The 27,043-nt window shown below is 41.0% G+C and overlaps 1 protein-coding gene and 1 long non-coding RNA gene across 2 annotated transcripts; one reads left to right on the forward strand and one right to left on the reverse strand.

The window, feature by feature from the left end:
* Positions 1-7,526: 7,526 nt before the first annotated feature.
* On the reverse strand, positions 7,527-16,708 carry LOC308305160. The gene is made up of 2 exons (XR_013963091.1): positions 12,344-16,708; positions 7,527-12,077 (listed from the first exon to the last, which is right to left on the reverse strand). It is a non-coding gene; the product is annotated as an uncharacterized lncRNA (long non-coding RNA).
* Positions 16,709-18,323: 1,615 nt separating this feature from the next.
* On the forward strand, positions 18,324-25,534 carry LOC308304366 (mitochondrial import receptor subunit TOM40B; the record flags this gene model as incomplete). Its single annotated transcript, XM_080748955.1, has 9 exons — positions 18,324-18,507; positions 18,773-18,840; positions 19,298-19,390; positions 20,029-20,130; positions 21,536-21,641; positions 23,344-23,466; positions 23,781-23,857; positions 23,944-24,046; positions 25,395-25,534. Exons 1-9 carry the CDS (start codon positions 18,330-18,332, stop codon positions 25,532-25,534), a joined length of 990 nt encoding a protein of 329 aa, XP_080605081.1. The 5' UTR covers positions 18,324-18,329.
* Positions 25,535-27,043: the final 1,509 nt, after the last annotated feature.

The following is a 27,043-nucleotide window of genomic DNA, read 5'->3' on the forward strand; positions in this document are numbered from 1 at the left end:
TTAGGAAGGAATATGAAATATCTGAGAGACCTGTTTCGTTTCTAGTAGAGGTATTGTGTACCAATTTGGGTGAATTTTGGGAAAAAAAATAAAAAATAAAAAACACCCGGACAGATGGACAGGGTGTAAAACGTAGTTTCGCCCATGCCTTTTGGCCTGGCGGAGACAATGGAAAACACCAATAATTTGTAGTGTACAAAAATGGAATCAAATGGACCTGTTAGCCATTTTTACACTCTATCAGAGTTAAATGAAAAGTGATTTTACATCATCAATTGGGGTCATGGGCTTGTAGATTGGCTATTTTCATAAAAATAAAATAAATATCACTTGAGCGATCCTTTTTTTTTTTATTCCAGACTACAAAATCTGAAATAAATAGTAAATATATAAAACTGTGCTGCCTAAAATATGTGCTGTATCCAGGCCTGGAATTTCGTCATTTTAGGGGCAAGGCCACTTGGCCTTTGGTGTTGTCCATTTTTTGAGGGCACCAAGGCCAAATGCTAGGGCAGGAAGGCCATCTAATAAAACAAGATTTTAGTCCATTGAAATAATTAATTGAATTTAAGAGTTAAAGATAATTTTGGGGACTCAACAAAACACACATGTGTCTACATGACAAGAAAGAGACACTGTCTACATGACAAGACAAGACAAGACAAGACAGAGACAGAGGAGAAACTAATGTGGTGTAGTCAGCTGCTGGGCCTGGCCTCAGGGTGTGTGTGTGTGGGTGTGTGTGTGTGTGTGTGTGTGTGTGTGTGTGTGTGTGTGTGTGTGTGTGTGTGTGTGTGTGTGTGTGTGTATGACGAGCAGTGTTTAACCTCTTGTTTGCTCCCTGGCCAGGCATTGTCTTTCCAGTTCTCATCATGGCATTATCCAAGCTAGGAACTGCTATTCAAGGTGCAAAGGGCAATTTTGGGGGACCTCCTCGCCAGTGCACCATTACGATCAGCAACCATTCTTCCATGCATTCACTCATTAATCTGAGGTATTTGTTTACTTTTACAAAATGTGTTTTATATTCCTTCATTATTATTATTATCATCAGTTGCTCTAACCAAGGGTATCATTTCTCTGGGGATGGCAATTGCTGCTCATCAAAATTGTTTTATGCATACCATATATTTCCCCAACTCCACCCCCCAGAAATAGTGAAAATAGTGGAACTACAAGCTTGTAGATTCACTATTCGCGTTTTTGGAAATAGGTTTTAAGTGTTTTTTGCCTCTGGCTGTCTAACTTTTTTTCTTTCTTCCTACTATTAAGGATGTACGTTTCAAGTGGCAGTTGCACCACATCTCCTTTACCAGATGAAATCGGCTCGTCCGGTACGAAGGCCTCGGTGGAGTTCAAGAAGACGCCACTCACTGTGACTGGCGCTGTCGGTGTCTTGACCTACGAGCTCCAAAAGCCCGACAGCGAATCACACACCAAGAAACTAGCTGTCATGTTCTCTGTGCCCTACAACTACAGCCTGTACTCAAACTGGCAGGCGGCGGGATTCTTTGACAGGAACAAAGCCTGCGACCACGATCTTTTTAACAAGATGTATTACAACTCAGAGAACGGATTTGTCAGACAGAAAGGAGGCATTTTGATCTCTCACTCAGATGGTGATTTTACAGTCACGGCCTCGATGACAGACACTTACACACCTGTCATGACTGTGGAAATTCATGATAACTGAGATCAGGGTTATTAGAGTTAAAGGAGTTTGGGAACAGGTTGAAGCTCGATTGTGATAGAAATCATTGCTACAGAGTGTGTGTTCAGTAGCAGGGGTGTCTCTCTGTTCCTCCAACTCTTTAGTGAACAGAAATTGTATAGTGTTACACACGCACACACACACACGCATGCACGCACCCACGCATGCAAACACCCGGACTACATCTACTAAAACTAAATAACAAAAAGTAGCATTGACATTTAAACTAGCTGTAGTCAACGAGACATACAGGTATAAGATGGACCTTTATTCTATAACAGAATATAGAGCTATTTAACACTGATTTTGACCAAAAATAACACGTTTACATATGCAATCTTTTTGGAAAGACTTTGGGCTTCAATTTATTATATGACTGGGTTATGATTTGTAATGATTCTGATCTCTAGTATATTATATCGTCGTTGTCGGGTGAAAACCTTGTATGTCCAAAACCGTTCGTTTTGCATTTTTCATTTTAAAAACGATTTAAACTAGTGAAAACAGCCGATGTATGATGAAGCAGGGCTTTACTTTGCGAAAAAACGTACAATTCGAAACTTGGAGGTACAAGGTTTCCACCCGACAACGACGATATGTAAGTTTTTATCCTCAATGGTGAAGGTGTTGTACACATAAAATAAAATAAATGTGCCTTTTCTTTTTATTACAGCTGGATTTGTTGGTTCTTTATTTATCTTATCTTTGTATTGCATTGCTACTACTACTTCTATAAATAGGAAATATTGTAGATGTCGGGCAGAAACCTCTTATCTCCATATTTCAACTTGCTATGTACAGTATTGATTGATTGAAGAATGTATTAGAAGTTTGCAATAGGAAAAAGTAGTTTCATTACAGCACAAATCACTGGTACAAGGTCAACTAAAAGGAGATCCTAGTAAGCTTTATGGCTTATTTACACAGGAACCACTTTATGTATCTCATATAACATTGAAAGACAGACGGATAGAACAGAGTACTTTGCATAGGATAACATCCATTACAAAATCAGAAAAATGGGGATAAAAGGGGGGGGGGGGGGGGGGTGCTTAGCATAGGGGCTTTTCAGACCAATTTTAAAGTAGGCCAGGGATTTGCACTCCTTTAAGGCTTGGGGAAGGGCGTTTCACATGTTGGTTTTAACTGGAGAACGAATTAGTGCCTTTTATAGTGTTAAATCTAGGTTGAACATGATTAGTGGAGCTGCCTCTGGTGTTGTGGTTGTGGACATCCTTGACCTTTAGGAAGTAGTTTGTCAGGTAGGCTACATGTACCAGTGTGACAGGTAGAACACAGCACTGGGTATCTTTGAGGTGTAGTTGCGACCGTAGGTCGCATTTACTATCAAAAGCTCCACCGGCTGTCCGTGAGTGAGTCAGTCACACGTCACACTTTTGCCCTGCTCATATCTCCACAACCGTTGCCCCCAGCCACGCCAAATTTTGCACACACACTCCTTACCTGCCACACTACTACCTCCAAGGACCCCCGCAGCTCCAGGGACCCCCAGGTCCCTGGGGGACCCCCAGGTGTAATTTTGCCCTGCTCCTATCTGCACAACCGTTGCCCCCATCCATGCCACATTTTGCACACACACTCCTTACCTTCCAAACTACAACCTCCAAGGACCCCCGGAGCTCCAGGGACCCCCAGCTTCCTGGGGGACCCCCAGATGTAAAAAATGACCAAATGTGCTAAACTGACCAAATGACCACCCCAACGGGGCTGCTCACGGGGAATTCCCGGGGACCACCGACTCCTGGTGCTCCAGAACGGATGCAAAAGTGGTGGCGCCCCCAGTGGAGGACCCCCTACACTGCAGCTCACATAAAATGCCGTAACTCCGGCTAGGAGCGACCGGGACAGCCGGGGCCGGTACCTATTCGTCCGCCTTGGCGGCGCGGAGACCCCACCCCTCATTTCTCACATGGCCCTCTTCTAGCGCCACCATGAGGCCGATTCTTGCAAAACACATTTTTGGACACTGCTCCTAACATTTTTGCCCTAAAATCACGCAAATCGGTACACAGTATGTCTACACTCATCCCATCAACATGAATCTGTCCCATATAGCGCCACCTCCAGGCCGATTTTTAAAAACACATTTTTGGACACTGCCCCTACAGATTTTGCCCTAAAATCACGAAGATCACTACACAGTATGTCTACACTCATGTCATCAACATGGATCAGGAAGATTTTGGAAAAACAAATTTTTGCCCTATTTGTGGAGATAAGTGACCTCCGGTCGCTTATCTCCCGATTAGGGAGTCTTACTGGTGTATCTTGTACACCAGGCCCATTGCAAGCTGCTGTACTCTGTCAGCTACTTTGAGCCACCCCACGCTTTTGGGGTGATAATCGTTAAGGTGGGCCCGAGGAGGAAGACCAAGCACGACCCTAATCAGTTTGTTCTGGGCTGTTTGGAGCTTTAACTTTATTGCAATTTGGTCATTGCGATAAAAACAAGGATTCCGTAATCAATGAGGGGCCCAATAAGAGCACCTCCTAGAGTCTTTCGTGTTTTAATATTGATCAGCGTGGCAACCCTATGCAAGAAACAAATTCGTTGGTTGACGTTTTTGATTACCTTGGTAGTCATTTTTTCATTGGATAGGTTAGCCTCCAGGATGCAACCCAGGTAGCAATTTTTTTTCTTGCAGCTTGCAATGGGCCTGGTGTACAAGATACACTACACCTCAAAGATACCCATGATGTAGGCTACCTGACAAACTACTTCCTAAAGGTCAAGGATGTCCACGATCACAACACCAGAGGCAGCTCCACTAATCATGTTCCACCTAGATTTAAAAGTCTCTAATTCGTTCTCCAGCTACACCACCATGTGGAACGCCCTTCAGCAAACCTTAAAGGAGTGCAAATCCATAGCCTCCTTCAAAATTGGTATGAAAAGTCACCTTCAGGCGGCTGCTACTCAAGACTTGTAAATAGACTAAGCCCCCATGCTTCCACCCCCCCCCCCCTTTTCTGCTTTTGTTGCCTAATTGATGTTATCCTATGCAAAGTAGTAGGCCTATATGTTCTATCCGTCTGTCTTTCAATGTTATATGAGATACATAAAGAGTGGCAGGTTCCTGTGTAAAAAAGCCGTAAAGCTTACTAGGATCTCCTTTTAGTTGACCTTACAGTGATTGGGAGTCAACGACCAAATACATATCATGTTGCGGTCCAGTTGACAAGACAAAGTTTGTATGTATTTGGCCATGGACCCCCATCTCAAAACATTTTGTTCCGGGGGCGGGGAGTCCTGGCCGGGGACCCCCAGAAGCAAAGATTTGAGTTAAAAATTTTCACTTTTTGAGTTTTTGAGTTAAAAATGTGACCTAGGAAATTGCTTAACAACCAATTAGGCTTAGAACCTAAAACCATATGCCACAACATAAACATCAAAACGGACGCCGCTCTCATTTCTGACAAATGTGAGTGCCAATCACGAGATATCTCGGGATATATCATCGCATCCCATAGTGCCAATCACGAGATATCTCGTGATTAAAAAAAAAAAAAAAAAAAAAAAAAAATTAAACATTTTTTTTGATTCTCTTTTTTGGACCCCATCAAATCTAGTGAACATGATTTCAATCGCGATTTTGCATGTTCCACCCCCATACAACCCCATCTAACATACAGGGCGGCCATGTTTGTTTACATAACATGTAAAACATAATGGCTATTATCTCAAGAATGCCTGAACGGATTTCCAATCGGATTTTTTTGTTTGAAAGCTGTGAACAAACTGCACAAATCCACTCCAATGCAATCCAGGATTGCATTGGATTTTTTAGAGCTCATTCTTCTCTGTTTTTTTCCCATGCATGAGGTGTGCAAGGTTTAATCATGGCTAAGTTGACGAAAATAAGGCTTTTAAAATGCTTGGTAGCCAATAGCTAACTTCAAGCTAACTTCATCCTCTTCCTGTACATGCACAAAGGAAAGTGTTCAGGCAAGTCATGGCTGCAGGGCTTCTGCATATACCAGCATATCTCTATGGGATTGTCTATGGCACTCTGGGCACCCTCTAGTGGTGAAAGGGTGGCATTAAATGAGTTAACAAAACCTTTACCACCACAGCCCATTCACTGGTCCAAAGACTGGTCGCCCCATCTCGGCAGTATGGTGTAAAATTTGTTAAAGAATTCTACAAAAAAATGGGCGTTAGCAAAGACAGTTTTAAACTTGCCACGGTGACAACTGATGAAGTGCTTAAAAAACTGAGCGCCCTACCTCAACACAAGGCCACTGGCCTTGATAAAATTCCCACTAGATTTCTCAGAGATTCAGCCGCCTCCATTGCTCCAATCATTACTCACATAATTAACCTTTCCATCGAACAGGGTCATGTCCCCCAGGACTTCAAACTAGCAAAAGTAACGCCCCTGCATAAAAAAAGGTAGCAAGCTAGATTTCTCAGAGATTCAGCTGCCTCCATTGCTCCAATCATTACTCACATAATTAACCTTTCCATCGAACAGGGTCATGTCCCCCAGGACTTCAAACTAGCAAAAGTAACGCCCCTGCATAAAAAAGGTAGCAAAATAGACCCTGGAAACTACCGCCCCGTTTCCATTCTTAGCTAAGTCATGGAGAAAATAGTCTACGAACAGATTGCAAGATATCTTGATGAGAATAATCTGATTTACGAGTTCCAATCTCTTTTTGACTGACCAAATCAAACGCAAAGTGGAAATATATAGCGGCATGGTCATGATGGACCTCCAGAAGGCATTTGACACCGTAAATCACTCTCACCGCTACTCACCAGTTAAGAGTGGGGTGGCTCAGAGTAGATGACAGAGTACAGCAACTTGCAATGGGCCTGGTGTACACCACTAAGATACCTGGCAAAATACTTTAAAAACGTTAAGGATGTCCACAATTACAACACCAGAGGCAGCGCCACAGATCACGTTCAACCCAGAGTCAACTCAAAGAAAGGGTCAAACTCGTTCTTCTGCTATACCACAAAAATGTGGAATGCCTTACCGAAGGTCTTAAAGGGGTGTGGATCACTAGCTTCCTTTAAAATCGCCCTGAAAAACCACTTACAGGCAGCAGCCGTTCGCAACTGGTAAAAACCTAGCCCAGCCCAGCCCTACCCTTCCCTGCCCCTTCAAACAAACCTAGCCTAGCCCAGCCCTACCCTCCACTGCCCCTTTTTGCCAGACCCATGAAATGGGTAGGCCTACATAAGCAAATGTCGGTCTGTCTGTCCGGGTTTTCTATATAAAGGGTATATATGATGATGACATGATGATGACATGCCTACAAAAGGCATGATGTCATAAATGATGATGACAGACAGGGGGTCTGGCACAACCAGGTTGACCTGGTCTAGTTTGTATATACTTACTGTTTGTATTGACTCAGACTTACTGTATTTTGTTCTTTAATTTTTATTTATTTATTTTTTTACTGACTATATCTACTGCATAGTACTGTGTTCTATTCGTCTGTCATTCAATGTTATATGATACTTAAATGGTTTCCTGTGGAAATAAGCTTAGTCTTATCTATGATCTCCTTTTAGTAGACCTTGTACCAGTGAACTGTACCGTCATGAAACTGTACCTTTTCCTATGCAAACTTCTAATAAAGTCTTAAATCAAAACTCTGAATTTGGGTCTTCTCTTGCTTGCCTCATCAAGCTTCTAATAAAGTCTTCAATCAAAACTCTGAATTTGGGTCTTGAAAGGCTTCTATTCAAATGTATAAACTACTTAATACCGTGGAAATAACCACTTCAGAAGGTAAAGCCTCTGCAGTGCTCAAGAATGACGCTTGTTGCACAAAGGACGTCTGTTTGTTGAAAGACAATATTTATTCTACTTAATTAAAAATAAAAACATTACAGCATATGCAATTATCATTATCTACGAGCCTAAATTAGCTATAACTGACACACAGATAGCACGGAGGACCGAGATAAAAAATACTGATCAGTAGTCCATATATGTTCCAGCGTAGCGGACACACGAGTGTGAGGCGACGAGAGAAAAAAGATATGGGCTCTTCTTCAGTCTGTCAGGCAGTGATATTCGTTTTTTCTTCATCCGTCTGGGTGGAAACCTCGTATCATGTCAACAGTGCGACATTGGGAGACATATTCCATTGTACATCGGCAGAGTGGACTTGTGGCCACACGGGGAGGGGTCGAGCCGAATACTCCGACTCTCACCTCAGAAAGTCTGTTTAGTCTCTCATCTTCTGTTCCACCCAAAACAAACCCAGCTTTCGTGGGAAACCGTTCATTTTCTTCCTGAGTGTACAGCTCCTGCTCTGGTTCTTCACCTTTGACAGACCTATACGGACATCGTTATCAACTCGAACCGGTTTGTTGACATAACGAATGTCTGAGAGCCCTCCAGGGCCTCTTAACACGAGTGCTTCTTTGTCTCTCCTTCCACATTTGCCTGCTAGCCGAAAACACATACAGAATACTACAGTAACCAATAAAAACAGGATCACATATATCGTCCAGTCCCCCTTTGGGATACCTTACTCACAGGTATTCCATCAATCAGATATGTGTGTCAGTATCAAAATACATAGTTTAGCAATGCTGTTTAATATAAGACATACTGTGCTGTATAAAAAAGCTTATTCAATAAAAATTGTCCAACAAACATATTGTAATCAATACATCCTGCACCAGTCCATGGCTTCAGACCATGGTGGTGTACATCAATCTAGGTTTAGAAAATAAGAAAAATGGCTTTCTAATCTAGAGCAGTGTCTCTCAAATGGGAGTAAGCGAAAATACTGCAGGGGCACTCAAAAAAAAATATGCCCCAAAAAGAAAAACACGATACTATTCACACTTAAAAAAAAACTAAAAACTTGTAATAAAGGGCAAAACTGGGGGAAATCATAGCTTGGATTCCCAAATCAGGGAAAGTTGGGTTGGAAATAACCAAAAAAGATTGAGAAGGACTGCTCTAGAGAATTTGTGCGGGCCCCTTGAATAGATCTCCTCAGAGGCTCCTGTAGTCATTAAGGGCAACTGGAACTCAGAGTTGGGGACAGTCAGGCGGATTATTCTGTTAAACATGGCCTTCAATATTGGGAGAACGATAAATACTGTGATGGCTATTATTACTAAAATGGGAACTATTGTGGTCACGAACCAGTTACCTACTCCTCCCAAAATGTTAAAGTCAAACCAAGACTCATCCGGTGGTGGCGGTGGGATTGTGGCAATTGCTTCTCTGGAGTGGGCAATGAGAGAGGTTATGTTATCGTGACCATTAGGGATTAAGAAACAACACTTTCCACCTAGCATTTTACAAACTCCTCCCTCTCTGGCTGTCACTAAATCTAAGGCCTGACGATTTCTAAGGACAACAGAACGCATGGCCATTTGCTCTTGGTTAAGAAGTACAGTACTCATCTGGAGATCAGCTGTGGAATCATGCATCATCAGGATTTCGGCGGCCAATGTGTTCATTTTCTTAAGAGTGTAAACAGTAATAACTCCTGCAGAGAGCATGGTAGTTGAGCCTATACCATAAGCAATCGAGGTGTCGGGATCTGACCAGGGATCCAGAAAATGGTAGCCAGGGTAGTTCTTTCTAATTTTGTCTAGGTTTGTTTCAGTGTCTATAGAGCGCTTGGCGCGGGACTCACCTGCCATCTGGGTGTCTAGACGGCGCACGACAGGGTATACCTCAGTACCAGTGTAGACTATACCTGCATAACAACAGCCATTCCATTTAGCTGGTAGAAAATGCCTTGCAGTCCGTCCACACACCCAGAGGACAGCAGAGTCAGAGTGATTCACGTTCTCTTTTTCGTGAGAACATAAACAGAGAGGGGCTACCGTTGGGATGACAGGTAGAACATAGGTTCTGGTAGACATAGATTCTCCTGTCTTACAGGAAAGAGCTGGATAAAATAATAAAAAATAAAAATACATTTCAAACCCACAGATGTCACAGTTCTTAAATTATTTACACAACTTTCAAAACAAAATAAAAAATCAAACCTCGGTACGAAGTGGAGCTGTGAATTTGAGCAGTTCCAGATCTATGTTTTGATCCTATGTGTTTTAGATCTTTCTTTTTTAGATTGACTCTGTCTTCTAGATATGTGTGTGTGACGGGAGTAGACAAATACTTGCTTTATGTAAATGTAGCATATTTACTATTATTTAAAATAATAACAAATACAGTACTGTCCATAATAGGCCTAACAAACATATAACTTGAGAAAACATCTGCTTCTATAGAACAGATTTAAAATAAACATTTATACTTGGTATTCAATCAATAAACCCCAGCATCCCTATTCTAAGGGGATATTCACCAAAAGTAGCAGATTACAAGCTCACTAAAATGTTATTGTTAATTCCTTCCAGTCTGGAAGGAAAACAAAATACTGTGGCCACCTGGAGGAGTACAAAAGTAACCAAGTATATTTACTCAAATAAGGAAATCTCAGAATCCAGTCAAAACAGAGTGAGACTCAAATGTCAATAAGGCAAGGGAAAAGGGGAAAATAACCAGACGTTTCCCAGGTCACACACACACAGAGCTGGTTAAACATGTTGCCTCATGCTAGATGCAGAATAAATATGAATATACCATAAAATGCTAATATACAGCATATGATTTGTGAAAGTGACAGCCTGGCTTTTCTATTTCTCTAAATTCACTTAAAGGAAATCAATATTGTCATGAGCTTAAAACTTCCTGTCTCCCTCTCTCCATGTGAAAGAAAATAGCAGCTCTACAAGCTCAAATAATGTATTCTCAAAGTCCACTTGAGTCGCAGACATGTCTGTGCCTTGTTTACATATTTCAAAAGAACACAGTTTCCAAAACAACTTTTCTACCAACATCTCCATTATTTCTTGTCTACAGACACAGTTCTCTTTAATAACTCATGGTAGATATTATTGCCAGTGAACTAAAAATATTGATTATTACTATAAAAAAGACAGCACATCAATTTAAAAGACACTTCACACTTTGTCTGGAATATTTATCAAAGATAATCTAACTCGCTACACGGCATACGGTATGGCCCTGACTCGCTGCCTGCTTCTATTTCTTATCACACTCTCTGCTCTCACTACTCCAGACAGGCCCTGGTCCACTACAGAAAACCTGTATGTCTCTCATTACACAGTTTCCTTTGATTTTATGGGAATAAATGTTTACTCGGGTGGAAAAATCACACTGTCACTCTCTTTAGTAGGGCTGAAAATGTCAGTATATGTGACGGGGGAAAAAAACATTAATAATACCGCAGAGATTTACAATTTGCTAGAACTAAAAGTGTCTGACATACTGTCCATACATTCTTAAGTTGAGACATTCACACAACTGGCATGTTGACTTTTGGTCGGCGTTAAACAAGTTATAGGATGCACTATTTAGCTGAAAATCATAATCTTTTCAATGAGCCATTCTACAACCTGACTGTTAGTTAAAGATCATAGTGTCACATTTTAGTCTAGTCCTAACATACAATTATTTAGAATATAGGTAGCTCACTACTGGTATGTTAATCGTATTTAGGCCTCAAAACTGTATAGGAATGACACCATTTCTCTAATAATTAACTAGTTAACTCGAGATCAATTTTAAGTTGGACATACAGTAAGAGTCAGCCAAAAACATCGGCTAGATTGTTTCTCCCTTGGCCATCCAATAGTTGCCTGTATCTGCTGGGACTGGATTATATTTTAATAAGGAGATCATCTTTTCCTGGTACAATGAATAATCTGGGTTGGTCTCCATACGTATATCTAGCAGTAGTAGTCCAACGTTTGCGTTGGCTGTAACAGTCACCATTTAGGGAACGAGTACCTAGGGACCAGAGGGATCCAGAATGGGAAATGACATCACAATTATATTTGCTTGAGTCAACACAGACATACCGGTACAGAGTGTACCACCTATGGGAAGTGCGCCCAGAACAGGTCACACCTTCAGTACAAGTTATGGTCATGGCAAAATAGGTGAAACCTCCTGAGGGGATGTAAGCAGTGGTGGCGCGAGTTTGAATCTTTGGTATCGCACACAGGTCAATGAGGAGTTTACGCAGTAGCCAGAGACCACGAGGTGCTCTCTTAATTTTGAGTTAATTTTAACAATTACAACGCATTTAAGGAAATATTGTCCACAACATATAGAAATATAATTAAAGATCCGCATCCTATGGGTGTTGTGTCTACCGGTATGTGTATTATGTGTTAAATTTTCACCCTAATCACCTCTGTTTATAATATGTATAATGTATTCACCTTGAGGCTGGTTTTTACTTATTACTTTATGTGAATGTATACTTATCTATTACGCCCAGGTCTCGTGTTTTTTCAGTCAGAGGTGATGCGTGTATTCTGTAGAGAGAGAAAACATTTCATTTTATTAGTTTCGTCTGCACATGAGTGGACTTCTGCCTGGTTTCTGGGTAGGCCATCTAATATAAGGAGGCAAAATTTTAAATAATTTTTTTCTTTTTAGTACGCTATAATTCTACGTAATTCTACGGTTGCCCCCATTCACCCCCCTTATGTTTCTGGAATAGAACGTCTTTTTCAGAAACATCTATGGGAAACGGAGTGTTCGATGGAATTGCTCTAGTGGCTGCATTATGACACATTACCTTACGGTCATGGAACTGTTGTGTGGTCTCTGGAGTCCACGTTAGGCTGAAATTGCCATTTTTCACCCCCTTCCCTCGTACCATGGCACGGAGAGCTGAACAGTTGGATTCAAACTCTGGGATCGAAAAATAGGCGTGAACATGTTGTATTGCATTCAACAGTGTGTAGACGTCAGGTACAGGTAGATCAGATGTGCTAATGCCTTTGTTAAAGTCTCTAAAATCCTGTACCATACGATAATTATCAGAACCTGGTTTCTTAACGGCCATAATGGCGGTTTTCCACAGAGAATTAAAAGGTTCTAACACCCCCTTTGCTAGGTGACTGGTGATCGTAGAGACAAGGTCTGATACAGTATGTAACTGGCAAACCATCTTTAATCAACAATTCTGTTGTGTTCTGACCACTGATAAAGGTCAGGTCAGCCGATGATGAGGCTACCTATATAATGATCATGTCAACTGTCTATTAGACAGAGGAGCTATGGGTTTGGAGGAAAAAAATAAATAAAAAATAGAATAAAGGTGATTGCCCTCAACAATCCAGCTGTTTGCATCGTGGGATTTATATAACACTTGACTGACAATTAGATATAAAAAGTACAACTGGCATAAAGCCTTCAATCTAGGCTGAGGCCTTTACACGTTAAAAACTATATGTTGTTTAATGACACTACACATAACCTGAGGTTACTATGACGGGGGGGCTATAGGTCACTTATAGAAGTACCACTACAAAGTTTCAAACCACATAAAGCTCATTGGCTTGTTTGCATCGGGGTCCCTTTGTACTCAAATCATAAAATAGAAATAAAATAAATAAACAAACAACACTAAGACAAATACTTCCTATACTACTATTTGATACACATTTTGAACTAGTATACATAGGATGTGGGTAATCATTAATTCATACGAGCACAGTCGTGCACCTAATTCCTCTATTGTTTTCAACATAACTATCAAATTACTTGTGGAGAGGGTTTTTTTTTTTTTTTCCTTCATCAATTTTGCTTCTGAATGATTTCATACATTATTAGGTGGGGCACCATGGTCAAAATAAGGCAGTGATGCATGTTTGGGGCCTGCAGACCCCAACAACACCCTCCATTCAATCTATAAATTATAACAGCACTTGGACACTTACTCTGTAGGCCTACACACACACACACACACAAACATTTAACATTTAACAAAACATGACACTTTACATGACATACATATGTATTTCACTGATATAACCGCTCTGTACACTTTGAACTCTGACTATACTTTCAATATACCTACCAATATAACAGAAAACCCACTTGCACTAGTGTGTTCTTCTTTTATTGTGTGAGACTCTGACTAACTGTGATTTTATCCTGTGGGTAGAAGCTGAGTCTTCTTGTGAAAAGATAACATTCTAAAGGAATTATAAATATGGGTATTAAACCAAAAACCCATCAGTAACAATGGGTAACTTCGGGTCCATCTTAACTATCTGTGGAGTAAGGTTTAGACAGTGACCTACAGCAAAATCGTCTTTTGGCCATAACGTGGGTGGCAGTGAGTCAATTAGGTTGGCTGCTATAGGTCGTTATGATTACCTAGGCCTTGCTCATCCTGATTGTTGTAGCCCTGTTGGCTGTAACCCTGGTTGTTGTATCCTCCCCTGCTTTGGCCTCCCCTGTTATAGTTACCTCTCCCTCCCCTATATCCTTGGTTATTTGGGTTAGGGGCGTTGCGACAGTTGCGGGCAAGGTGGCCTTTTTTACCGCAGTTATGGCATATGACGGGGGGTTTGCCTGGGTTTTTCATTTCTGACTTTTTTGCTTTGTCTTCATTTTGAGCCATTTGAAAGCCACCACCCCTAGTGGTGCTGTGGCGCCATTGATTCTCCTCCAAATATTTGGTACGTGCAGTGAGGATTTTAACGAGTAGTTGTATTTTGCCATGTGTTTCCTCTAGCTCTTTGTGCAGCAGGGAGGTTATACTATTCACATAAGTTGGTGTAACAAAACCAGATGGATCTATTTTTATCGGATCTGTATCCTCTGGTAACAATTTTTTCTCTTGCCATCCCTTTTTCCATATCGCAGCTTTTTCAGCAAACTGAGCGCGCTCTGATGGAGTCCATCTGAGGTCGTCATTTTTTGCTTTCTCGACCAAAAGGTCCCAGGTATCTCCAAACGTAGTGGGTGCTTGCATGATTGATTATTCAACAGATTTTAGCCACTGACGAATCAGTCTATTATGGGAAATGCTTGACCAGGTCCCCTATCTTTATCTTGTTATAATTATGGTCAGTGTTTCCCTGTTATTACTGTTGTTTATTCAATCAATTTTTTTTTTATTCATAAGACAACATCTATGTCCAGTATCAGAGCGTAGTCAAATCGCTGAATTTATGTTGGTATTTTATTCTCTCTTTGATTAGTACAAATCCCTTTGGTATTCTCTTTTACAGTGTGTACACAGTTACTTTATTCTCTGTAAATCCCTTTTTGAGCGGTGGTCACAACGCTCCTATACGTGGCCATGTGTGTGGGTCTTTCTGTCTGTCTGTCTGTCTGTCTGTCTGTCTGTCTGTCTCCGTGTCTGTGTTCAGGCCGGTCACAGTCACACTCACTCATACACGCACACGCACACACACACATGCATTGTTTCGGAAATCCACGACCACCGCTCAATTCTGTGTTTTGTTTCAGAGTTCCACGACAAATAAACTCTAATCTAATCTAATCTAACCTACTCAATTCTATGCTTTGTTTTTGTTACAATGACCAATAAACTCTAATCTAATCTAATCTAATCTAATCTAATATAATACAATCTTTGTTTTCGGAGATCCACGACCACCTACTCACTGCTTTCGGAGATCCACGACCCCCTACTCACTTATATGCTTTGCTTCCGGAGATCCACGACCCCCTACTCACTTATATGCTTTGCTTCCGGAGATCCACGACCCCCTACTCACTTATATGCTTTGCTTCCGGAGATCCACGACCCCCTACTCACTTATATGCTTTGCTCAATTCACACGGGTGTGATTTTATTATTTTTTGAACTTTCTCTTTTTACACTGTTATTTTAATACATTTATCTACCCCTTTACCTCGGGTAGACTTTCCTACGTCTAGGAGATATTTTTCTACCTTTTACTTAGGTGTAGAACAAACCTTACAATACTTTTCTAGCTTTTACTTAGGTGTAGAACAAACCTTCTTACTTTTCTAGCTTTTACTTCGGTGTAGAACAAACCTTTAAAAACCCGCAGCTATTACTATTAAGTGGGTCCCGTATGTGTGTGTCTGTCATACAGTAACGGTTCTAGATCACGTGTAACTTGTAATCAAATCAACCATACAATTTGGAACCTATGCCAATGTGCAGAGTTTCTGTTTAAGAGGTTCTGCTCACCTTTTTAGTTTGACGGCCGTCTGGGTGGTTGATCTGATGCAGTTATGGTGATCGGTTAAATCGCCGAGATCAGAAAAAAGCAACAAAACGTCATCACGTCAAGGGGTCACCATATTTGAAAGGCTTCTATTCAAATGTATAAACTACTTAATACCGTGGAAATAACCACTTCAGAAGGTAAAGCCTCTGCAGTGCTCAAGAATGACGCTTGTTGCACAAAGGACGTCTGTTTGTTGAAAGACAATATTTATTCTACTTAATTAAAAATAAAAACATTACAGCATATGCAATTATCATTATCTACGAGCCTAAATTAGCTATAACTGACACACAGATAGCACGGAGGACCGAGATAAAAAATACTGATCAGTAGTCCATATATGTTCCAGCGTAGCGGACACACGAGTGTGAGGCGACGAGAGAAAAAAGATATGGGCTCTTCTTCAGTCTGTCAGGCAGTGATATTCGTTTTTTCTTCATCCGTCTGGGTGGAAACCTCGTATCATGTCAACAGTGCGACATTGGGAGACATATTCCATTGTACATCGGCAGAGTGGACTTGTGGCCACACGGGGAGGGGTCGAGCCGAATACTCCGACTCTCACCTCAGAAAGTCTGTTTAGTCTCTCATCTTCTGTTCCACCCAAAACAAACCCAGCTTTCGTGGGAAACCGTTCATTTTCTTCCTGAGTGTACAGCTCCTGCTCTGGTTCTTCACCTTTGACAGACCTATACGGACATCGTTATCAACTCGAACCGGTTTGTTGACATAACGAATGTCTGAGAGCCCTCCAGGGCCTCTTAACACGAGTGCTTCTTTGTCTCTCCTTCCACATTTGCCTGCTAGCCGAAAACACATACAGAATACTACAGTAACCAATAAAAACAGGATCACATATATCGTCCAGTCTTCTCTTGCTTGCCTCATCATGCTAGATGCAAAATAGATGGTTACACGCAAAACCCAAAACTCGTCTGCAGTGTGACTGTGTCACTGTTTGTGGTCCGATTAGAAACAAATCCCGCGTAGTTCAAACAACTAATAGTTCCCCCTGACATATCTCTAGCATTCACAACAACTAAATCTAAATGGTGTGTTGGTGTCTGATAATAAAATAAAATAAAACACTGCCCATAATTGCATTTAAAAAGCTCCATACAACGAAAATATAAATGTGTGTTCACTGTTCATTGCACCTGCATAATGATAAAATGTAAACTGTGTAAGGGCGTTACAAGTAGCCAACCAAGTGATGCCACCTGCTGGACGAATGTGAACCTGCACCGTCCTTACCATCGGCACATTCTCCCATCACCCATCAGGGAACACAATTTCACACTATGCTAATTATTCTGAAATAATGCCGCTAGTTCCTCGAGCATGCTGTACAATAAATGATTGGAAGAAGAAACATGATTTCATAAAAAATAATGACAGGGTATAACGTTCAGTTCAGTCAGGAATCAGGATGGAACCAAGTGCACCTGTCGTGTTTCTGGAAGGACGTATTTGCCACATGGAAGATGACATCTGGAGGAGCTGAGGCGGTGCTGGTCTCCTGCATCACATGATCTGAGCATCAGCATCCTTTGGCTTATCAGTGCTTTTTAAACATTCTTAAATCCGCATTATTTATCGTCTATCGTAATGCGCCGTTCTCATTCTCATTTGGAGCATTGAGGTCTCGTGATAACATTTGAAGTAAGTATGAAATTACAATTGATGCTAAGGTCATGCTATACACGTAGCTAACGGAGCAGATGCACCTGCCGCCCAGAAAGGCACATAAGCAACATTATAATGATGCATGCTAAATATTCTGTGTAATCCAGACTATCCACCGATGTCCAGCCCCTAGAGTACAATAAGATAGACAGACAGACAGACAGACCCATAAGTTTGTGAGTGACCATAGCCATAAATCATAGTGACATATGAATGAATTAGAGTTTAGCAGCCACCCTCCCTTGAATATAAATAGAAAGTAGAAACCATTCACTCTGTAGCTAATATAATATAATACACACTTTCTCAGACAGATTTCCAAAACCACTTAAATACACTGTGCACTGGGCAGTCCACTTCAGATTTGATTCTATTATTTAGATGGGCATGGACAACAGGAAAACGGAGAGGGAGAGACGATTATAGGGAGGCAGGGTGGAAAACCATTCATGAAGTCAAGATGCATGAAATGAGTAAAAAAAACAACAACATGGATTAAAGATTGCCGTCATTTGGATTCTTAATAGCCGATCTACAAGCTGCAACACATTAAGAGCTTGTAGATCATCTATTTGCGGTTATTATTTTCAGATAAGTGATTAGAAGTGGTCATACTATTATGTTCAGAAACATCTTCCATAAAATCTTATCAGTCTGGGATATTTCACAAGCAAAGGGTAAAACCTCAATCTGTCATCACCTGGATGGCAGTATTTACCGTAGAAGAACTGAACTGCATAAACAATATTACTGAAACATCATCATTTTACATATTGTGTTATGTAACTTTTTCAATCACCATGCGATTTTATTTTGCTTTCAATCCATCTTCTTTCAAGGACGTGCTGCGCCCACATGGGCAGTGTTCTGGCCTTGTCTTCTGGCCATCAGAACTGGCCTTTCTCTACGGAGCCTCCTCCCTTTCGCTGGGACTCCCACCCTGCTCACTGGGACAACCCTCCTCGCTGGGAGAAACGCGATGGCCGTCTGCCCAACCCAGGCAGCTTCCACGCACTGCACAGAAGCTGCAAAGGTACGGGTATCACCTCTAGTCCAAAGCTATAGGCCCAGCCTTGGTTAGTGCAAATTACAGGTTTGGATGTTTTTGATCCAGCAAGGCTCGTTATTTTGCTTTTGGTCTTTCTCTAATTGTTGTTTTTCCATCATTTTCTTTTCCATCTGCATAGTTCCTCCTTTTACTGTACTGATAATTTGCGGTTTTGCATACACATGGATTCTGCCTGACAGTTATGATATTCACCTCTTAATTTTGTTCCTCACCATTCTTTTCCTCCCAGAGGTGTTTCCTCAGCAGATTGAGGGGGTCAAGTTGATTGTAAATAAGACCCTGAGCAGCTTCTTCAAGGTGAGCAACTGTAACGGCACAAATAAATCACACACACACACACACACACACACACACACACACACACACACACACACACTCACACACAAAGGAGACAGACACGTTTATTTTAACAGCAAAATAAACCGTTAAAACAGTTGAAGTTTCAGACAAATATTTTATCCTTGTAAGATTTGTGATTCAATGTAAATCTTAGATTTGGAGTTGACAACAGTGTCTGTAGGTTTGCGTAGCCTTGTAATGACATCCCATTGTTCTGACGTTCCACTAGTATTCGGTACCTATAACCTCGGTAAACAATGCCTAAACCTAACCTTAACCCTAACTCTAACTTCAATAAAACTATGCCTAAGCCTAAATCTAACCACTGTCAGACTAATGGGACGTCGGACTATCGATATTTAGCCTGTCTGTAGGGTTGTGGTCTTTAACAGGGTGTTTGTGTATGTGTTTCCAGGCCAGTCACACACTCCACCTCAGCGCCGTCTGTCCATCCTATTACAGATTCCATGTGGAACACTTACAGTCAGATGATTACAGCAAAGACAAGGTCAGATACAAGTCCCTGATACAAAAGATTTCATTTCTCTTTCATGTGTGTTTTTATGTATAGATGTGTAGCTAGGGCTGTCACAATTATTACATAATCGTCTAATCGTGATTTTTGGACATAATCGTGATTATTTTTCATAATCGTCATAATCGTTTCCATGTTGAAAAATGTTCATATATTTAAATGAAAGGTCAAAAATAGTGGAAATAGCAGATCTACAAGCTCACAACGCGTCGCATCAATGTTCTTTTTTAAGTATAAAGTTGTCAAATATGTCAGTAATTATGTGTCATATCTACCATGTGCAACTTAAAAGCAGAAATGTAATTGTCAACGACAAAAACACAATTAAATCGTTAATCGCAATTGTTTGAGTGACAAATAATCGTCATGTAAAATGTCATAATCGTGACAGCCCTATGTGTAGCACTCGAAAAGGATCCTCAAAACAAACCAGATGATTATGTATGAGTAGATGATTTCTAATAACAATGTTGGATTGTTGTAGTACAGTGCACATTTGGAATCTTAGGATGGAATAAACATGCATTTGTGAATCGATTATAATCATTGATTAAAATAGAAAGACCGCTGCATTGTCTTTATAGGTTGTCTTATGGTTTGTCTGAAAACAGGATGCCCCAGCCTTGATTGGTGAGATTGATTCATCAGGTAGTCTCAATGCTCACTCTCTGCTGCATCTCACAGAGCGTGTAAGATCCAAGGCTGTGTTCCAGGTGAGGTCATTTGATGGACTGGCTAAAATGACGATACATATTATATTTCTGTGAATTTATTTGTTGTTGTCATCTTTTGGGCTCGGCATAACACCTTTTTTGTTATCGTTATTATCATTATTAAAATCAACTTACTATATAAACATCATGCACCTATTTTCAAATACTTTGTGTTCATGGGGTGGCTCGGTATCAACATTTTGTTATCGCGGTTACCGTCCTCCCATTTACCGCCGGTATTGCGGTAATTACCGCACCCCCGTATCTATTAATTAAGGTTCGGCGATAAGACAAAATATTCCTATCATCTGCCCAAAATTCGTCTCTCCACGGTCCTATAAGCCCGACTGCTCGAGTTCCCCGTACAGCACAGTGGGTCTGGCTTTTGAAAGTAGCAGATCTACAAGCTCACAACGCGTCGCGTTCGCAACGCGTTCTGAGCTTGTAGATCTTTGCAGTGTCGGGTTACTATAGTAACGTAGGCTACAGAGGCGTCAATTGGGTATGGCAAGCTATGGCACCTGCCATACCTAGGCTACAGGGGGAAATAATAAAATGGACTTTCATCGTGCCTGTTGCTAAGGTATGGCAACATGACTGGTGTCTGTCATGTTGCCATACCTTAGCTTTTTCTGAACTGACGCCACTGGTAGGCTACTGGGGCTTCACTGCACGCTTTTTGTGAACAAACCAGATGAGACGGGTATAGTGATTGTGTACGGTCTGTGATTATGCAAACTCACGTCTCAAATCGCATTGATTGAGTGGTGATATAAACATAGTAAACAGGTTTTAGTTACCAGACTTGACAGAAAAGGTTGTAGTCGAACAACGATGGGCACACGCGCTATACTGTAAAAGTAGGCTACTCACTAGCGCTGGTTTCATTTTCGGTTTTAGTCCTCGCGTCGCGCTCCGCCCGTATTAATAAAAAAGAAACGGCCACGAGGTATGTATAAACATACTTGTGTGAGTTGTGTCGTGTGGATTATGGAGAAAGTTTAACGCTGCTGACCGAGGCTACTGCTGCACTGCTCCAGTGTCTACTGTGTCTCACTCTCTGTCGCCTGTCGGAGACTGTGACGGGCCAAGATTCCAATTGTTCCAAACATGTGGTGCGCGGCCCAGAGCAGAGCGGCATGAAGCGCATGCGGTCCTCGCTTCTCCCCCGTTTTAAAACTCGCTCGTTCTCAATAAAAATAGCCTATTTTTTGTCTTTTTTGACCGCGGTAAGGACCCTGACACCGCGGTAGGCCGCGGTATACCGCGATACGGCGGTACGGCGGTTACCGAACCCAGCCCTCAAGCACACTTTTGTGTAATTGCTCTGGATAAAAGCATCAGCTTAATGCTCAATCTTTATATTATGCTACTGTTTGTTAGTTAAACGTTAACTCTCTCACAGACGCAGCAGGACCAGTTTGTAACATGGCAGTTTGAGACAGAGTACAGAGGCAATGACTTCACCGCTGCAGTGACGGTGGCCAACCCAGATGTCCTCAGAGAGTCAGGTGAGAAATGACAGATGTGAAGCGAGGAGTCAGTCTAAGCACCAGGTGTCATCAATCGCATTCAAGAGTATTAGTTGTGACCGAAGGTCGCAGTATACCATGAGAAATGTCGCAACTTGTCTCCGTCTATCTATGTCAGTCCTTCCTTCAGTCAGTCAGTACACATTTTTTCAGTCTATTGGTTCCCTTGTCACTGTGACATCACTCTGACATCATGCTCTGATGTCACTGTGATGTAGGGGAACCACTCTTAACAGAATGTGTTTGCTGCTCTGACATCACACTCTGGCTTCATGTCCCTTTTATGCCCATATATTTTATGACCATATATAATCGACAATGTGATGTCAGAACATATTCATGAACACAGCCACAAAACTCCATACAGTTGAGTTGAAAATACAGTGTGATCCATAGTCCCTGACATATACTCTACAACGAGTACAGACATATCGGTAGTCTGGATCATCAGGAATACAGTTTAGAACAGGGGTGTCGAACTCATCTTGGGGTGAGGGCCGCATTGGATGAAAGGCGACTTGAAGAGGGCCGAACCAGTCGCGGATCGGATGGCATGCACACTCGCGCACATGTTCGCTCTGTTTTTCTTCCTGTCGTCTCAGCCACTGCTGTAGCTAGCAGTATAGCAGTATATCATTTTACAAATTGTGTTCATTAAGTAAAATAGCTACTTTCATTATTGGTATTACAGTTGCAGTTAGGTACGAGAGATGCTATTTGTTTAAAGGAGTAGTTCATCCCCAAAATGACTTTTTTTTCTTTGATTACTCACGCCATGGAGAATTGAGTTCAATAATATATATTTTTTTTATTTGTCGCATTACTAAGACAAAAATGTGATAATAGTACACTTCCCCCCATTGATTCCGGATGGGGACCCAATTGCATTTGGGTCCCCATCCGGAATCAATAGGCATGCATTTATTGTAATCAAATTTCTGTTTTAGGAATGAGTCTACATTGGCTCCATGGCATTTTGGGGGTGAACTACTCCTTTAAGAAGTGCCAATAAGAATAAACCATTTGATAATAGAATAATTCAATTCCTGATAGTCTCCAGTACGCTATAATTTGTAAATAGCTAAAAAAAATATTATTGATGCAGGACAATAATAATTTTTATTGTATTTTATAATAAAAAAAATAAAAGTAATGAACAATAATGGCATATTCAGAAAATATCGGAATAATAAAACTTTTACATTTTTATTATTATTATATTTTTTAAATACGTTTTTTTTTTAACAACATTAATTTCCATGTCTAATATGTGTAATCTTTGAGTACAGTTTGAATATTGTAGGTATGTTCAGGTATTATTCATAGCCAGACCAACCACCCTATTCCTAGCAATGCTGTCATCTTCAAAGAGAGAGAGAGAGCTGGTCACTTAACATTCCAATCAATCAACTCAATCACTGCCAGGTGGGAGAAACCTAGCCTGCAGTGTACAGACATTAGTTAGGTTAATTCTTAAAACAATCATAACTCTTGACAGGAATGGGCTAGAGACTTACTTTTTTTTTCTAAATGCTCAGAAAAGTATGCTCTAGCCTGGGGGGCCGGATTGAATCATCTCGCGGGCCGGATTCGGCCCGCGGGCCGTATGTTTGACATCCCTGGTTTAGAACCTCTGCTTTACTTGATTTTGCTGCGTGTGTGCGTGTTTCCCCTGGTACAGTGATCCTCGTAGCCCACTTCCTTCAGAGTGTGTCATCCAGTCTGGTGTTAGGAGGGGAGTTGGTCTACCATCGTGGACGAGCAGAGGAAGGCGGCATTCTCACTTTGGCTGGACAATACTCAAGTAGGGCTTTGTTTCTGTATCGTCACTCTATAATGTTTTAGACCATGGAAATGTCCTTTAAAAAAAATGTTTTGGTCTGTCCTACCACGCGCACAACACAAAAATAAGGCTACTTTCAAATCCAACCCTAGGTTCTTTGCTGCATGTCATCCCACCTCGACCCTCCAGTCTCTGTCCAGATAAAGCACAAATATACAGAAATAATCTCAGAGAAAAGAATAATATATACCGGTGTATTTATTGCATTTTCTCCCACTTTTAGATATTTGTTTTCAGTATGGTATCTTGTGGTATTGTGTATAATATCTATGCAGGACCAAACTGGGTGGCCACGTTGAATGCTGGGAAAGGAGGTGCCCACGCTAGCTACTATCACCGAGCCAACAAACAGGTATTGAAAAGATATAGACAGGTACTGCATACACACATTATTAGTTTGGGATGTATTTTAAACATGTGAGCATGTGTTTTCCATAGATCCAAGTTGGAGTGGAGTTTGAGGCCAGTACGAGGACGCAGGAGACCACCGCCTCCTTTGGATACCAGATGGAACTCCCAGAGGCCAACATGGTCTTCAGAGGTACGTATCTACAGATCAGAAATAGAGTCCAAAGGGAAGCGCGCATCTCCCCCCCCAAAAAAAAGAAAAAAAAAAAAAAAACGTTTCAGGTGCTGAACAACAATACGTACAGTACATAGGAGGAAAGGAAGGGAAGTTTGCACACTGGAACTCAACTTATCCACTGTGGGTCTTCATCAGGTCAGACTTGATGAAGATTCGAGAAAAAATAACGCACATCCTCCTGTCTTTGGTGCTGAGCTAAAAACTGACAGTGCAGTAGTACTAGAAACAAACAAAATAGCTCGCACTCACTTTCTCTGTAGCTCCAATCTTTATTTAGCAAAACAGCAAAAAATATAGACGTTTCGACCGTGAGGTCTTCTTCACTGAAGAAGACCTCACGGTCGAAACGTCTATATTTTTTGCTGTTTTGCTAAATAAAAATTGGAGCTACAGAGAAAGTGAGTGCGAGCTATTTTGTTTGTTTCCAGACTTGATGAAGACCCACAGTGGTCGAAACATTGTTTAAATGTGAATAAAGTATCTACATAGGGCTGTCACAAATATTACATAATCGTCTAATCGTGATTATTTGACATTATTGCAATTATTTTGTCATAATCGTCATAATCGTGAATGTTGAAAAATGTCAGAAATAGTGGAAATAGCAGATCTACAAGCTCACAACGCGTCGCATCGCGACGCGTTGTGAGCTTGTAGATCGGCTATTTCCACTATCAATGTTATTTTTTAAGTAGTAAGTTGTCAAATATGTCAGTAATGTATTTGTATATTTAGGTTATGTGTCATATCTACCATATGCAACTTCAAAGCCTAAAAGCCAAACAGAAATGTAATTATCAACGACAAATACACAATTAAATCGTTAATCGCCAATTATTTGAGTGACAATTAATCGTCATGTAAAATGTCATATCGTGACAGCCCTATGTCTACAGATTCCCAACTTGTGTGCCAGAGCCCGCTGTTTTGCCCGTGAGGATGCATGTGGACTCCCAAATAATTAGCAAACCACATAAAAATGTATTCATAATACAGTTAGAACATTAATATAAAACCTTGAAAATGTTTAATTGTGATGCCTATAAATATAAATATATGAAGTTAAAAGTTTAGTTCCACTGATCCATGTTAGAATACAACCGATTGATTGATTGACCTAAAATAAATACAGTATGCTCTGAAAATGCACGTTACCCTTTCGAGATTTTCAAGTGGGCCCTGATTCATAATGTATTTATGTCTTCTTCTACTTAGAGCCAATTGTTAGTTTTTTATTCCCTGCCTGTTGAAACTGTAAATGTATGTGCTCTTTCTTTTTTGTGTTTGCATTTTGTGTACCAAGGTATGGTGAACAGCAGGTGTATAATAGGAGGAGTGCTAGAGAAACGTCTGTCTCCACTCCCCGCCACTCTTATAATGGGAGCCTTCGTTAACCGCAGAGGTGACAAGTTGCAGGTGGGGCTTGGGGTCAACGTGGGATAGCCTGGTAAGACACCAAATTCTGGAAGTGACTGCGGGAATGTCCTATCTGTTCAGAGAGCCATTTGTGAGACCACGTGGTAAAACGTTGTTACTATGGTGTATCAGAGTCTATCTCTTTGAGAGCTAGTTAGTAACCGGAACAGGTAGCTCGCACTCACTTTTTTGGTCACTCCAAACTTTTATTGACAAGCAGCAAAAATAGACGTTTCGACCTGTTAGGGTCTTCTTCAGTATAACAGGTCGAAACGTCTATTTTTGCTGCTTGTCAATAAAAGTTTGGAGCGACCAAAAAAGTGAGTGCGAGCTACCTTCTTTGTTCCTAGCTCGGCATCGAAGAACGGAGGATGTGCGTTATTTTTCTTTGAAGATAGTTAGTAACCAACATGCAACTGACCAACTTGCAACTAAACATCTGAACGCTGTGGATTGTAAACGCGTTGGAAGTGTTTTCTCGATTTTGTTATGAACACATCTTCCTGTCTGCCTGCCTTTGGGAATGGAGGTGATCGTTTTCCCGCCAGGAACAAAATCAGGAGGAATTGAAAAACAATTCACGAGTCTCTCGAACTCGGCAGCCAGCCCCTACACACTTACTGAAGATGAGCCACCCCTTGACAGGACTCTTGACATCCGAGAAAATGTCTTCCTGCTAAACTCTGAAAATGTAAAGGATAAGTGCTATACCATAGACTTAAACAAATAGTTTTATATTATTAGTGGTCTTAGGAAAAAACACGACTTAGGAAAAAACATGATTTATAAAGTGTGTGTGTGTGTGTGTGTGTGTGTGTGTGTGTGTGTGTGTGTGTGAGAGAGAGCGTGCGTTTGTGTGTACATAAGCGTACGCAACGCATGCTTCTGTGTGTATGTTAGTGTGGAAGATATCAGATAGGTGCTGGTGGTTCTTCTGGGACCCAAACTTTGTGTCAACCATTAAGTCAGGAGTAAAAACGAAATAATCACAATTCTTGGATACCTGAACATGGTGAAAAGACTTTGAATTTCATGGGTAAAAATCCAGTCCTTGAATATCCTTGAAAACAACTCTTGATTTAAAAAGAATAACATTGCTTGAAAGTCATGGAATTATACATTTAAATGTTTATTATTCTTAAAGGGGAATTCCACTGCAAAGCAACATTAAAAGCAATTGCCAAATCAAAGCAAAACTACTGTATGTGGTCTGCCAGTTACAGGTAGTGTGTCTTGACAGATCATTTGTATAGAGTTGGTCACTTTTCTACAAATAAGAGTTAGATTAACAGTGGCATTCCCCTTCAAATACATATTGTGCTTATTAACTTTTTAAACAGTCTTTTCGGGAAAACTATTTAAGTATATGTCCACCAAGTCCACATGCACTATATTATAGTTTTGATGAGACGCCCGCACTTTGTACTGATGTACTGTATGTCCTACCCGGGAATCAAACAAAAAAAAGTGACAGATTTGGTCTGGCACTGATTTCACTCCCTCTGAAGTAGTGAGGGACCAATCAGGGTCCAGTAT

The sequence above is a fragment of the Nannobrachium achirus genome (genome assembly GCF_963921795.1).
Source record: "Nannobrachium achirus genome assembly, chromosome: 19".
NCBI classification, from domain to species: Eukaryota; Metazoa; Chordata; class Actinopteri; order Myctophiformes; family Myctophidae; genus Nannobrachium; species Nannobrachium achirus.